This window comes from Podarcis cretensis, assembly GCF_951804945.1.
Source record: "Podarcis cretensis genome assembly, chromosome: 12".
Classification (NCBI taxonomy): Eukaryota; Metazoa; Chordata; class Lepidosauria; order Squamata; family Lacertidae; genus Podarcis; species Podarcis cretensis.
In genome coordinates this window covers 47068204-47080878 of record NC_137181.1, presented here as the reverse complement: position 1 = coordinate 47080878, position 12675 = coordinate 47068204, and the positions used below count along the sequence as shown (strand labels likewise).

Genomic DNA, 12675 nt, shown 5'->3' with positions numbered 1-12675 from the left:
CAGAGTGACTGGGGAAACCCAGCCAGATGGGCAGGGTATAAATAATAAATTATTATTATTTGTTATTATTACTACCTAGAAATGATAAGAGGTTAATTGTGCCACTGCAAATACTGCCATTCGGAGCAATGCTTATAAAGCACTGGTTTGGAAGTGGAGCAACAACAACAACAACTGGTTTGATACTCACCCGTCCAACAAGCTAAACAGAAAGAGGAAAGAAAAAGATATGGTTCCAAATTAGATTCCCTTGAAAACTTTAAAAGAGAGAAAAGCACAGTTATTAATGGCACACCTTCCCGAAATGCTGCGGCGCCAGCTCCTCCTCGGCCTCATTCTTCGTCGTCCCGTCGCGATTCACCCACCCTCCACTCCCTTTGAGTTCAGGGTCTTAGTTTTCCTTGGCCTTGCTATGGACCTTAGGTTGGTCACCCTGGTTGTCCGGGGGCCTGGTAAGAATTTTTCCATTTGGCATTAGGCTTTTTGGGGTTTTTTCGCCTACCTCGTAGCAATTGTCACAACTTTCGTGGTATTGGTGGGTAGATTAGGCATTGGAATAATGTGTCGTGGTGTCGAAGGGCTAGGTGTGGCCATCGCCTATGCCTTCAATTTTGGGTATTCCGTTAAAGGAATCTGGCGGTCGTGTATTCTGTCCGATGCCTGCTTGGCGGGAAGCCATGGCACGACCCTCGGTGACATCAGGGGAGAGCCTATAGCTGGATTAGCCTCAACAGGCTCCACCTACTGGTGAATAACCCCCCCTTGTTTCACACTCACCCCTCCCTGAGGGGGTGGAGTCAGCTGACGTAATCCAATGCCTAAGCCAATACCTTTTCACTTGCTGTAATCAATAAAGTTGTGGCCTTTTCTTGCCCATTAACCTTATATCACGTGTCCTTGTGTATTCATTCCACTTCACAATAAGGTTAATTTAAATCATAAAATAAATTAATCCCTAATTTTCAACAATAGGTAAAGATTGCAGAATAGAAATATACAGGGGAAATTATAATCCAAAACAACAAATAGATACAATTATTAAATTAACGTGCACTTGCTTTTATGTGATGATTAGAGTCCGCCCCCTGCCAACTTTCAAACATCAAATTGTATCCCATGGTATAAAAAGGGGATCTTTGGTGGGCAGTCTCAGATTTACACTACAAAACTGTATATTGGGGCTGGCAATTGATTTACATACTATGCACCTTTATGTAGTGCCAAAGGCCCAAGAGACTCACCCAGGAGCCCACCTTCCCAGATCTAACCCTGCCACGCTACTGCCAATCAGCCCACCCTGGACTAGATTGTTTTGGCTGCCCAGGAAGTCATGTGGTATAAGCTCTTTTGAACAGGAATGACTTGCATGTGCCATGACTGCCTGGGATATCATAGCTCAACATGAGACTGCATCATGCCAATGCTAGTCTTAAGGAAATCAGCCCTGAGTGCTCACTGGAAGGACAGATCGTGAAGCTGAGGCTCCAATACTTTGGCCACCTCATGAGAAGAGAAGACTCCCTGGAAAAGACCCTGATGTTGGGAAAGATCGAGGGCACAAGGAGAAGGGGACGACGGAGGACGAGATGGTTGGACAATGTTCTCAAAGCTACCAAGTTTGACCAAACTGTGGGAGGCAGTGGAAGACAGGAGTGCCTGGCATGCTCTGGTCCATGGGGTCATGAAGAGTCGGACATGACTAAACGACTAAACAACAACAACAACAACAACGCTAGCCTGAGGATCCCCCTTTGTAAAATGTTAACTGAACCAACCAACCAAGCAGGGTTTTCGGCCCCACTATTTATTATAATTGCAGGCAAGTGGTCAATATATTAACTGGGCTCTGTATAGGATGTTCTTCCTCCTTTCGGTATCAAAATTCAAAATCGGGCAGCACTTACGGCTGTGTTCACGCAGATACTCAGTGAGTTCACAAGGCTGGGGTGGGATGAGAATGAAAATGAAAAGAGATATGCTGTTAGCAGAAGAAATATCTGATTTCTAAGCAGGAAGTGCAAGTTGAGAGCCAATATGTAATTATTAGGGTGTTGAATCAGGTCTCGGAAGACCCAAGTTTAAATCCCTCCCAGTAAGGGTGCTCATTGCGTAAGCCCAAGGTAGCTATCATCACTCAGGCTATCGTATCTCATACATGTGGTGCTGCGATGCTGATAATGCCTATTTAAGGCACATTATGTGGGTGTGTCCTATGGAGTGTTTTTTCTGGTCGCAAACTGTATAAATTGTTTAGGCATGGCATTGAGAAAGTTGACAGAGAAAAGGTTTTTCTGCCTTTCTCACAACGCTAGAGCCAGTGCCGGATTTATGTATAAGCTAAACAAGCTATAGCTTAGGGCCCCACTCCCTTGGGCCCCCCCCAAAAAATGAAAGGAAAAAAACCTGGATGTATATTTCCAAAATATAAGATAAAAAACAAACAAATTTGATAAAACACATATTTTGTTATGTGCAAATGGCTTTAGATACCTATTAGGTCCATAAATTGCCATATAGCACATATTCAACACAGAAAACAGCGAAAAGGACGACTGGACATATAAAGGGCCCCATTACCTTCAGTAGCTTAGGGCCTCATCAAACCTAAATCCAGCCAAGTTTTGGGAAATTCAAGGAAGCTGAATTTCCCAAAGGGAAGTTTTTAATATTTAATGCTGTATTGTTTTTAACACTCGATTGGGAGCCTCCCAGAGTGGCTGGGGAAACTCAGCCAGATGGGTGGGGGATAAATTATTATTATTATTATTATTATTATTATTATTATTATTATTATTATCATGGAAGATTCAGGACAGATAAACGAAAGCCTTTCTTCACACAGCTAACCTATTGGATTCACTCCTATTACAGAAAGTGAGGGGCATCAACTTGAATAGATTTAAAAGAGATTAGACAAATTCACGGAGGATAAGGCTCTCATAGCTACTTAACCACAATGGCTGACCAGCTGGACTAAATGAGCCATTGGCCTGATCCAGCAGGCTCTTACTTAATGTTCTCAATTATTGCTCACATTATCTTTATTTTGGAATAGTCTTTACTATTTATGCATGTTTCTTCACATTGAAATCATATCCCTGCAGTGCGGGGAGTGACAGGTGAGCAACAAAAGCAGATCCTGCAATCCCTTATGGTTGCAAAGAGACCTACATTTCAAGGCTGGAAGGGGGAAACACCCACACGTCATAAATACTGCATTCCAGGTATACGTACCGAAAATGAGGACAGACCCTTCTTGCCTTTTGGACCCTAGAAGAATAAGGTTGGGATCAGAGAACTATAAGTTGAACCGAAGGTTACTTTGGTCAGCTGGTGGTATTTTTCTGTTAGAAGAGTCTTGTTGGTGCCACAACATATGAGCCCATGCCATCTATGTTATAAGCCAAGGGCAAGTGCGACATTTTCTGATCTCTTAACCATGGTTAACTGCTCAGCCATACCCCATCTTGCATTTTTCCACCTTCTCTAACCAATGCAAATTTCTCCCTTCCTTCTACAGCATTCGCCAAACATAACTTTATGCCTACCCTAAGGTCAACATTAGCCATGGTTTGTTTTAATGCCTTCTAACCCTGGTTTACCAGCGGGAAGGTAAACGGCGTTTCCGTGTGCGGCTCTGGCTCGCCAGAGCAGCGATGTCACGCTGGCCACGTGACCCAGAAGTGTCTCCGGACAGTGCTGGCCCCTGGCCTCTTAAGTGAGATGGGAGCACAACCCCAGAGTCTGTCAAGACTGGCCCGTACGGGCAGGGGTACCTTTACCTTTACCTTAACCCTGGTTTGGGACACGGGTGGCGCTGTGGTCTAAACCACAGAGCCTAGGGCTTGCCGATCAGAAGGTTGGCGGTTCGAATCCCTGTGATGGGGTGAGCTCCCGTTGCTCGGCTCCAGCTCCTGCCCACCTAGCAGTTCAAAAGCACATCAAGTGCAAGTAGATAAATAGGTACCACCCCAGCAGGAAGGTAAACGGCGTTTCCGTGCGCTGCTCTGGTTCGCCAGAAGCGGCTTAGTCATGCTGGCCACATGACCTGGAAGCTGTACGCCGGCTCCCTCGGCCAATAAAGCGAGATGAGTGCTGCAACCCCAGAGTCGGCCACAACTGGACCTAATGGTCAGGGGTCCCTTTACCTTTACCTAACCCTGGTTTAAAGCAACAGCTGCTGCATTTACTTGATTGACTGATATAAACCATTTGGCTGGTGTAAAAATACTTTCTCCCCAGCTTCTGCTATTGCTTTCATATTAATGTTAGGTAGCAGGAAGTGGGCGGCAGTTGAGTCCCATGGCATTCCACACCATAGATGTCATGGGACAGAATTAAAATTCCCAAACAAGGCCTTCTGAAAGTGGTCTGGCGGTTCAGAAAAGACCTATTAGACAAGAATGCCGCCGATTCTGAAAGCGCAAAGGTGCTCCTCTAGAATTGATGAAATCAAAGTTGCTAAGCGGTTCACCAGCATCATGGGAATTGTTGCATTAAGGAGCCCCAGTTGGCTGCAGATGGGAGCATGACTTTGCTAAAACTCAGATCACTTCATAGGCCTGAGAAGATGAGCGCATTAGAAATCTAGCAACTCAGAGAGTTAGACTTGTTTCTGATGCATATAAAGCAGCATATGTTTATAGAACAAAACATACCGGACGTCCTGGAGGACCCCAGGCTCCTGGGCCACCTGGTTCACCTTTTAATCCTGGGGTACCCTAGAAATGTTACATAGACAATCTGTTTCAAGTACAACATCAAAAAGACGGTACATTTGCATATTTACCAGAAATAACAGAAGACAAGGACCCTCCCAGCATCAGAAATGGCACCCAATTAGTATTATATTAAGGAGGGAAAGCTCGTCAGAAAAGCAGCTGAACAAGTACTAATATATACACAGACAGAGCTCGCCATCTCTTTTGGAAACAAATACTAAATCTGGATGCTTTCCTTGGTCATAGCCAGCTCTTTGCTAGGGCTGAATAATGGGGGGATTTTAGATGTTTCTACACATGGCACTACACGTGGTAAACGGCGTTTCCGTGCGCTGCTGTGGTTCGCCAGAAGCGGCTTAGTCATGCTGGCTACTTGACCCAGAAGCTGTACGCCGGCTCCCTCGGCCAATAAAGCGAGATGAGCACCGCAACCCCAGAGTCAGTCACAACTGGACCTTTACCTTTACCTTTAAGGGAAAGTTGGACTTTCCAGTATCAAATCAGAAACCAGGACGGCTTCTCTAAATCAGGGACGTCCCTGGAAAATAGGGACACTTGGAGGGTCTGTTAATCCCATCTTCCCAGAGGCTGAAAAATAACTACTACAGGAGGGGCATGTAAGAACTAAAGTAATCAATAATACTATTTAAAAAGACACCCTCAAATTGCTGTTCACCATACCATTCTTCCCCTAACGCCTTTTGGTCCTGGTTCCCCAGGAAGGCCTGGGTTTCCACATTCACCCTGTTGAATTGAATAGAAAACAAAGAAGGTAAAAATGATTGCCCTAGCAAAGAAAGAAAAATTCAAAATGTAAGATATCCTGCTTATTCACCTTCCCATGATAGACATCACTATGGCCACTGAACTGGGAAGCAGAGTCCATACACTCAGTTCAATTTATTACCAGAAATGCTAATAATGACTGCATTAGGATTGAATCCCTTGTTGGGATTTGGCCCTCAGAATATATGTACATGGGTACCTGTACTCCAATGTCTCCTGGGAAGCCTTCTTCTCCCTATAATTTAAATATATATTTTATAATTAACGTTGTAAAAAATCCTAGACGGATGTTTCTTTTGCTATTTTTTAATCAAGAAAACGTTAACAAAACCGAGGATAGGCGTAAACTTAAGGCACAGAAGGAAACAATCACGAAACGTAACAGGAAAATTCTATCAATTCGAGATATGAGCAAAAAGCTAATAAATAAAAAAATGGGGCATGGTTTTTGTAGTGACGAAGAGATTCTAGTCTATTCCAAGCAAGCCTAGTTCATTCATGCACAACTTTTGTAGATCACAGTTTAACTTTCAACATTCACAAAGTAAAAATTAGTTCCCAACATTATATATATATATATATATATATATATATATATATATACATAGTTTTAAAACCATCCGCCCACTCATGAAGAAGAAATGCACAGTTTGGTTTGAAAAACAGCACCTTCTCTTAATAATGAAAACTGCACACGAAAAAACAACACTTATTAAAATTGCTTATGTGTTTCCTTTTCTTGCATGTAAAGAACCCCTTTAGATTTCAGCCAATAACTAAATATCTGATCCTTATATGCTCATTTTGAAAACTGTGGGACTCAGAACTGCACAACCTTTGGGATTAGGATTCCCCAGTCATATCAAAACAGGAATTTAATGCAGCAATTTAACACCAGGCAGTATTCCTTTCCCAAAGCTATGCACTCTGTAGGTTCTACTGATGATAATGACATTTGCACTCATGTAAGGGAATCCACAGGGACGCAGGTGGCGCTGTGGGTTAAAGCCTCAGCGCCTAGGACTTGCCGATCGAAAGGTCGGCGGTTCAAATCCCTGCGGCGGGGTGCGCTCCCGCTGCTCGGTCCCAGCGCCTGCCAACCTAGCAGTTCGAAAGCACCTCCAGGTGCAAGTAGATAAATAGGGACCGCTTACCAGCGGGAAGGTAAACGGCGTTTCCGTGTGCGGCTCTGGCTCGCCAGAGCAGCGATGTCACGCTGGCCACGTGACCCGGAAGTGTCTCCGGACAGCGCTGGCCCCTGGCCTCTTAAGTGAGATGGGCGCACAACCCCAGAGTCTGTCAAGACTGGCCCGTACGGGCAGGGGTACCTTTACCTTTTTAAGGGAACCCACAGGGACGCGTGTGGCACTGTGGGTAAAACCTCAGCACCTAGGACTTGCTGATCGTATGGTCGGCGGTTCGAATCCCCGCGGCGGGGGGAGCTCCCGTCGTTCGGTCCCAGCTCCTGCCCCCCTAGCTGTTCGAAAGCACTCTTAAGTGCAAGTAGATAAATAGGGACCGCTTTATAGCGGGTAGGTAAACGGCGTTTCTGTGTGCTGCGCTGGTGCTGGCTCGCCAGAGCACCTTCGTCACGCTGGCCACGTGACCCGGAAGTGTCTCCGGACAGCGCTGGCCCCCGGCCTCTTAAGTGAGATGGGCGCACAACCCTAGAGTCGGACACGACTGGCCTGTACGGGCAGGGGTACCTTTACCTTTTAAGGGAATCACAGTAATTAATTGGGAGTAATTCCAAACTGCATAAAAACAAGTTCAAAATTTCATCCACAGGGTTTTTTTAATTTAAAAAATTTAATTACCTTTGATCCTTTCTTTCCTTCTGCACCATATCCAGGAATTCCCTCATCCCCCTAGGGCAGACAAGCAAGAGATATGTTTAAAAGTGGGTGGTCAGTTCCTGAGGGAATATATTAAAAAAGTGTGTATGAAACATATTTGTTCTGTCGTGAACTTGGGGCTGGGATGTTGTGGAAGTCACAAATTTGACTTTCTGTGGTAAGGTATTTTGATTTCTGACACCACATTGTACACACCAGGGACAGATGTTTCTGGATTACAACTTCCTTCACCCCTGACTTTTGGCCATATTGGCTGATGCTAATGGCAGTTAGAGGTCAACAAAGGCACCATGTTGGTTACCGTCATATTGTTGTTGTTTAGTCATTTAGTCGTGTCCGACTCTTTGTGACCCCATAGGCCAGAGCACGCCAGGCACTCCTGTCTTCCACTGCCTCCCGCAGCTTGGTGAAACTCATGCTGGTAGCTTCGAGAACACCGTCCAGCCATCTCGTCCTCTGTCGTCCCCTTCTCCTTGTGCCCTCCATCTTTCCCAACATCAGGGTCTTTTCCAGGGAGTCTTCTCTTCTCATGAGGTGGCCAAAGTATTGGAGCCTCAGCTTCAGGATCTGTCCTTCCAGTGAGCACTCAGGGCTGATCTCCTTCAGAATGGATACGTTTGATCTTCTTGCAGTCCATGGGACTCTCAAGAGTCTCCTCCAGCACCATAATTCAAAAGCATCAATTCTTCGGCGATCAGCCTTCTTTATGGTCCAGCTCTCACTTCCATACATCACTACTTTAGCTTTAACTATACGGACCTTTGTCGGCAAGGTGATGTCTCTGCTTTTTAAGATGCTGTCTAGGTTTGTCATTGCTTTTCTCCCGAGAAGCAGGCGTCTTTTAATTTCGTGACTGCTGTCACCATCTGCAGTGATCATGGAGCCCAAGAAAGTAAAATCTCTCAGTGCCTCCATTTCTTCCCTACCGTCATATACATGGGGGCAATTCACATCACCCTTTGAGCCCAAGACACTTTGGGTTTTCAGTCAGGCCCTTTGAGTAAGATGAACATAAATAACAAACCCTCATTCCTTGTGGCCCACGGGGGCCTGCTGGTCCTTTCATTCCAGGGTCCCCAGGTTCTCCCTGTTGGGCAAATTGAGTACAACATCATATATGAGAACCAAAGGTGTGAACCAAAATGGAAAGTTGCTGAATCAAAATCAGAACAGAGAATGAGATATGTAGCAAACTGAGAAATAGTTACTGGTAGGGTTACAATAGCTCCAAAAGTGAAAATCAAGACAGAGTTGTTGCACTTTTCTCTTTTTTTTAGGGGAACCAAAGCTTTTTTTAAGGAATGTTCGATATGATTTAATCTCTGTTGACAATTTTCCAGGACATTTGCCTGATTTCCAAAAAACAATCCATGATGCCAATTTGGGGGAGAATTCCAGGACATGTCCTGGAAAATCAGGACATATGGCAGCCCTAGTTACTGGCAACGTAATTTGTGTTTGGCCACAATCCCCCCAAAACAAACTGTGTACTTCAGCCAGAGTGGGATTAACCTTTCCTTAGTTAAAGTAATTTGGGATTTATCAGTTAGAGACTCGAATTCACAGACATTCTTTCACTGTTAACAAATACTCGTTTCTTTGTTTGTTTGTTTGTTCAGTTCATGAGTCACCTAATAAAAAAATACATTAACTATGAAATACACATATTTGCACAAACTTTGCCTTGAACAGAGACTGGCTCAGCCACTGTCTATGTAAAGTCTGTTTTGACTTTTTATTTGAATAAAGGCAAATTAAATATTGCTGTTTTAGGAGCAGAAGCTCTGTGCCTTTTACAGCAGCATAGAAGGAAAACATCGAAAGGCACAATTTCCCCTGATGACAGGAAAAAACAATGCCTGTTTTTTGTCATGCAACACATAATGGCAAAAAGCTCCTGTCAAAAAAGAAGCAGTAGTTAGCAAACCTAATTTAAGTGCTAAGGGGTTTTTTTCCCACAGAGAGAAAAAAAGATTTTGGAGAATCTGCATTGGGAAATTTTCTCCTTATCATTTATAGCAGGGTGGCTAACATGTGGTCTTGTGGGCTGTTGTTGGACTCCAACTCCCATCAGGCCCAGTCAATACAGCCAGTGTTTAGAGATGATGGGAGTTATAATCCAACAGCATTTGGAGGGCTGCACACTAGTCACACCTGATGTATAGACTGTATGGGCAGACTTTACACTTTGTGTAGAAAAAATAATAGCAGACATTTGAAAACATACTTCATTTCCTCTTAGTCCAGGTTTCCCTTGATTTCCTTTAGGGCCTGGGATTCCCAAGTTTCCCTGAAAACAAAACAAACATTATATCAAGCTTTTTAAGTTTGACCAGAAAGAAAGAAAGAGAAAAGGAAAAAGAAAGAAAGTGAAAAAGAACAAGAACGAAAGAAAGAGAAAGAAAGAAAGAAAGAAAGAGAGAGAGAGAAAGAAAGAAAGATAAAAGAAAGAAAGAAAGAAAGAAAGAAAGAGAAAGAGAAAGAAAGAAAGAAAGAAAGAAAGAAAGAAAGAAAGAAAGAAAGAAAGAAGGAAGGAAAGAAACTCTTATCATCTGTAATGTGTGGAACCTTTCAATAATACTCATTGCTGTACTTTATCTCTGTAGCACCTGCTGCCATTGGTTATGAAGACAGTGCCTCCTGTACTGTGTATTAAAGGTAAAGGGACCCCTGACCATTAGGTCCAGTCGTGAACGACTCTGGGGTTGCAGCGCTAATCTCGCTTTACTGGCCAAGGGAGCCAGCGTACAGCTTCCGGGTCGTGTGGCCAGCATGACTAAGCCACTTCTGGCGAACCAGAGCAGCGCATGGAAACACCGTTTACCTTCCCACCGGAGTGGTACCTATTTATCTACTTGTACTTTGACGTGCTTTTGAACTGCTAGGTTGGCAGGAGCAGGGACTGAGCAACAGGAACTCACCCCGTCGCGGGGATTCGAACCGCCGACCTTCTGATTGGCAAGCCCTAGGCTCAGTGGTTTAGACCTCAGCGCCACCCACGTCCATTACAACCCACAAATGCATCCTGGCCAGGGCCAGCCCTACCATTAGGCAGAGTGAGTTAGGTGGCAGATGCCAGGGATTGGCAGCAGTACCCCTATTCCCTAAAACTAATCTGCTCTGCTCCCCCTAAGGGAGCCTGCTGGCTTCAGGCACAGCGGAGGATATTTCATTGCCAGTGCTGAAATCAGATTCAATTGCAAGCCTAGTCAGATTCTATCCATGGAACGGGAGGCTCCATCTTGTCCTTTGCTACAAGGAGCAAAATGTCTGAAGCCAGCCTGATATGTTCCTGAGTAAATTGCACACAAAGGCCTCCCCACCTCACACCCCCTCTCAGGGAATTTTTTGTTCCATCAGGCCAGCCATACACCACTGCTGACTCTTTTAAGAGACACCTCTCTCCATGTACGGCACAGTTAAGTCTACTCATGTATATACTTCCTATATAGATTTACAAGGGGTTGTGCCCCCGCTTGCTCCATTCACCAACACCCTGCTCCTCCAGGAAAGAAGTGGCAATTTTAAACAATGGCAGAATCACTCCCTTCTCACTTCCATGCCTTGGCCATTGCTGTTGTGCAACCTACCTTCAATGTTGCTTCCCTGCCCCCACCCTGACTCCATGCAAATCCCTCAACCGGGGCTGTGTGATGACATCCTTACGTTTTTATTATATAAAGAGATATCAACATGAATAGTGAAAAATACAATACAAAATTTATTCATTGTTAACTACTGATGTAATATTCTTTTTGTTTGTAGAGAAAAAAGGCCAGCCTCTAAAGGAAGAGTTTGTTTATAAGTGCATCCCGAACGGCTGAGCTTTCGAAATCACAGTTGGGTCTCGCTTCAGAATGCTTGAAAAGCACTATATTAAGAAAGATGAATCTCATTGAAATATGCATGAGGCCATTTTACCGGAAGACCTTTGTTTCCTGAATGTCCTTTCTCTCCTTTCTCACCAGGAATTCCACTTGTCCCCTGGAAAACAAATTACATCTAAGAAGTCTGGTAAATTCACCCAAATGTATACCTGAAAGCTTATTAACTTTATGCTACTAAACAGAAACATATATGAATTTGTTTTTATCGTATGTGGTGGACGTGCCCTAAGGTGAAAGACTTCTGGGGAAAGATTTATAATGAGTTGAAAAAAAATGTTGAAAAATACATTCATTAAGAAACCAGAAGCCTTTCTACTTGGAATAATTGGAGTGGAATTGCCCCCAAAAGATATTAGACTGTTTTTGTATGCCACTACAGCGGCAAGACTTTTATTAACCAAAAACTGGAAATCGCAAGAGATACCAACAATAGAAGAATGGCAGATGAAGATGTTGGACTTTTTGTTTGCTGGTCGACCTGACTGGAAGAATCTGCAACCAGAAGGAAGAGGAGATACAAGAGGACTGGAAGAAATTTAAATAATATTTAGCTAAATATTGTAATATAAGATAAATAGAAAATTCTTGGAAGATATTAATAGGCTTAGGGGTAGAATAAGAATATGTGCTTGTGAATATTAAGGATTAGAACATTAATGAAGGAGAAGAGGTTAGTAAATGGAAGGAGTTAATATTATTAGAAATATGAATTTGGAGAACTGTCATACAGGTGATATAATGAAATTTAGTTAGAGGGGACTTGAGGAAGTCAGTTATCAATGTAACGAAATTAGGGATTTGAAGTAATAATTCTTTTTTGTGTCTTTTTTCTCTGTTCTGTGTTTTGTAATATTTTTCTTTTTTCTCTGTGATAAATGTGAAAATCAATAAAAAAATTGGAAAAAAGAAAGAAACATATATGAATTTGAAAACTGGGAAACATGTCGGAAGCCAGGCTGGGAAGGCTTTTTTGCAATCAGCATAAGCAGACAGATTTGTATTTCATATATGCTAGTTCCAGAATCTATTATATGTTGTTTTTGACACAGTCTAGGCAGATGGGCACACAATCAAATTTATTTCAAAGTTAAGTCTTTCCAAATACACTTATCCCTGTACACACATAGATGATGTTCTTTAAGTGCTCTCTGGCCCAAGTTTTAAAGTGATTTGGCATGGGGACACTCTTTTTAAAGAAGCTTTTGAACGTGTTTAGACATTTTAAATATTTGATTAAGTGCTTGCTGCTCTCAGCGTCTTGGTGAGGAAAGGCAAGACAATTAAAGAATGAATATCTTAAGAACAGTATACACTGGTACCACTTGCCCTTTAAAAAGCTCTCATGCCAAATTCTCAAGGTTTCTCTATATCATGTTCTACACACCTGTGTATTTAGCCGGGCAATTATTCTGTGAGCTTTGTGCA

General features: G+C 43.3%; 1 protein-coding gene across 1 annotated transcript in view; it reads right to left on the bottom strand.

Moving 5' to 3' along the window:
* LOC307199409 (collagen alpha-6(VI) chain-like) overlaps positions 1–12675 on the bottom strand; it is an 83423-nt gene that overhangs the window by 10054 nt on the left and 60694 nt on the right. Inside the window, exons 24-33 of the mRNA XM_079947143.1 lie at positions 11285–11347; positions 9591–9653; positions 8388–8450; positions 7325–7375; positions 5707–5742; positions 5403–5465; positions 4659–4721; positions 3235–3270; positions 1905–1941; positions 191–202 (exon numbers count right to left, since the gene is read on the bottom strand). Coding sequence (XP_079803269.1) covers positions 191–202; positions 1905–1941; positions 3235–3270; positions 4659–4721; positions 5403–5465; positions 5707–5742; positions 7325–7375; positions 8388–8450; positions 9591–9653; positions 11285–11347 — 487 coding nt within the window. The remainder of the gene's footprint in view (positions 1–190; positions 203–1904; positions 1942–3234; positions 3271–4658; positions 4722–5402; positions 5466–5706; positions 5743–7324; positions 7376–8387; positions 8451–9590; positions 9654–11284; positions 11348–12675) is intronic.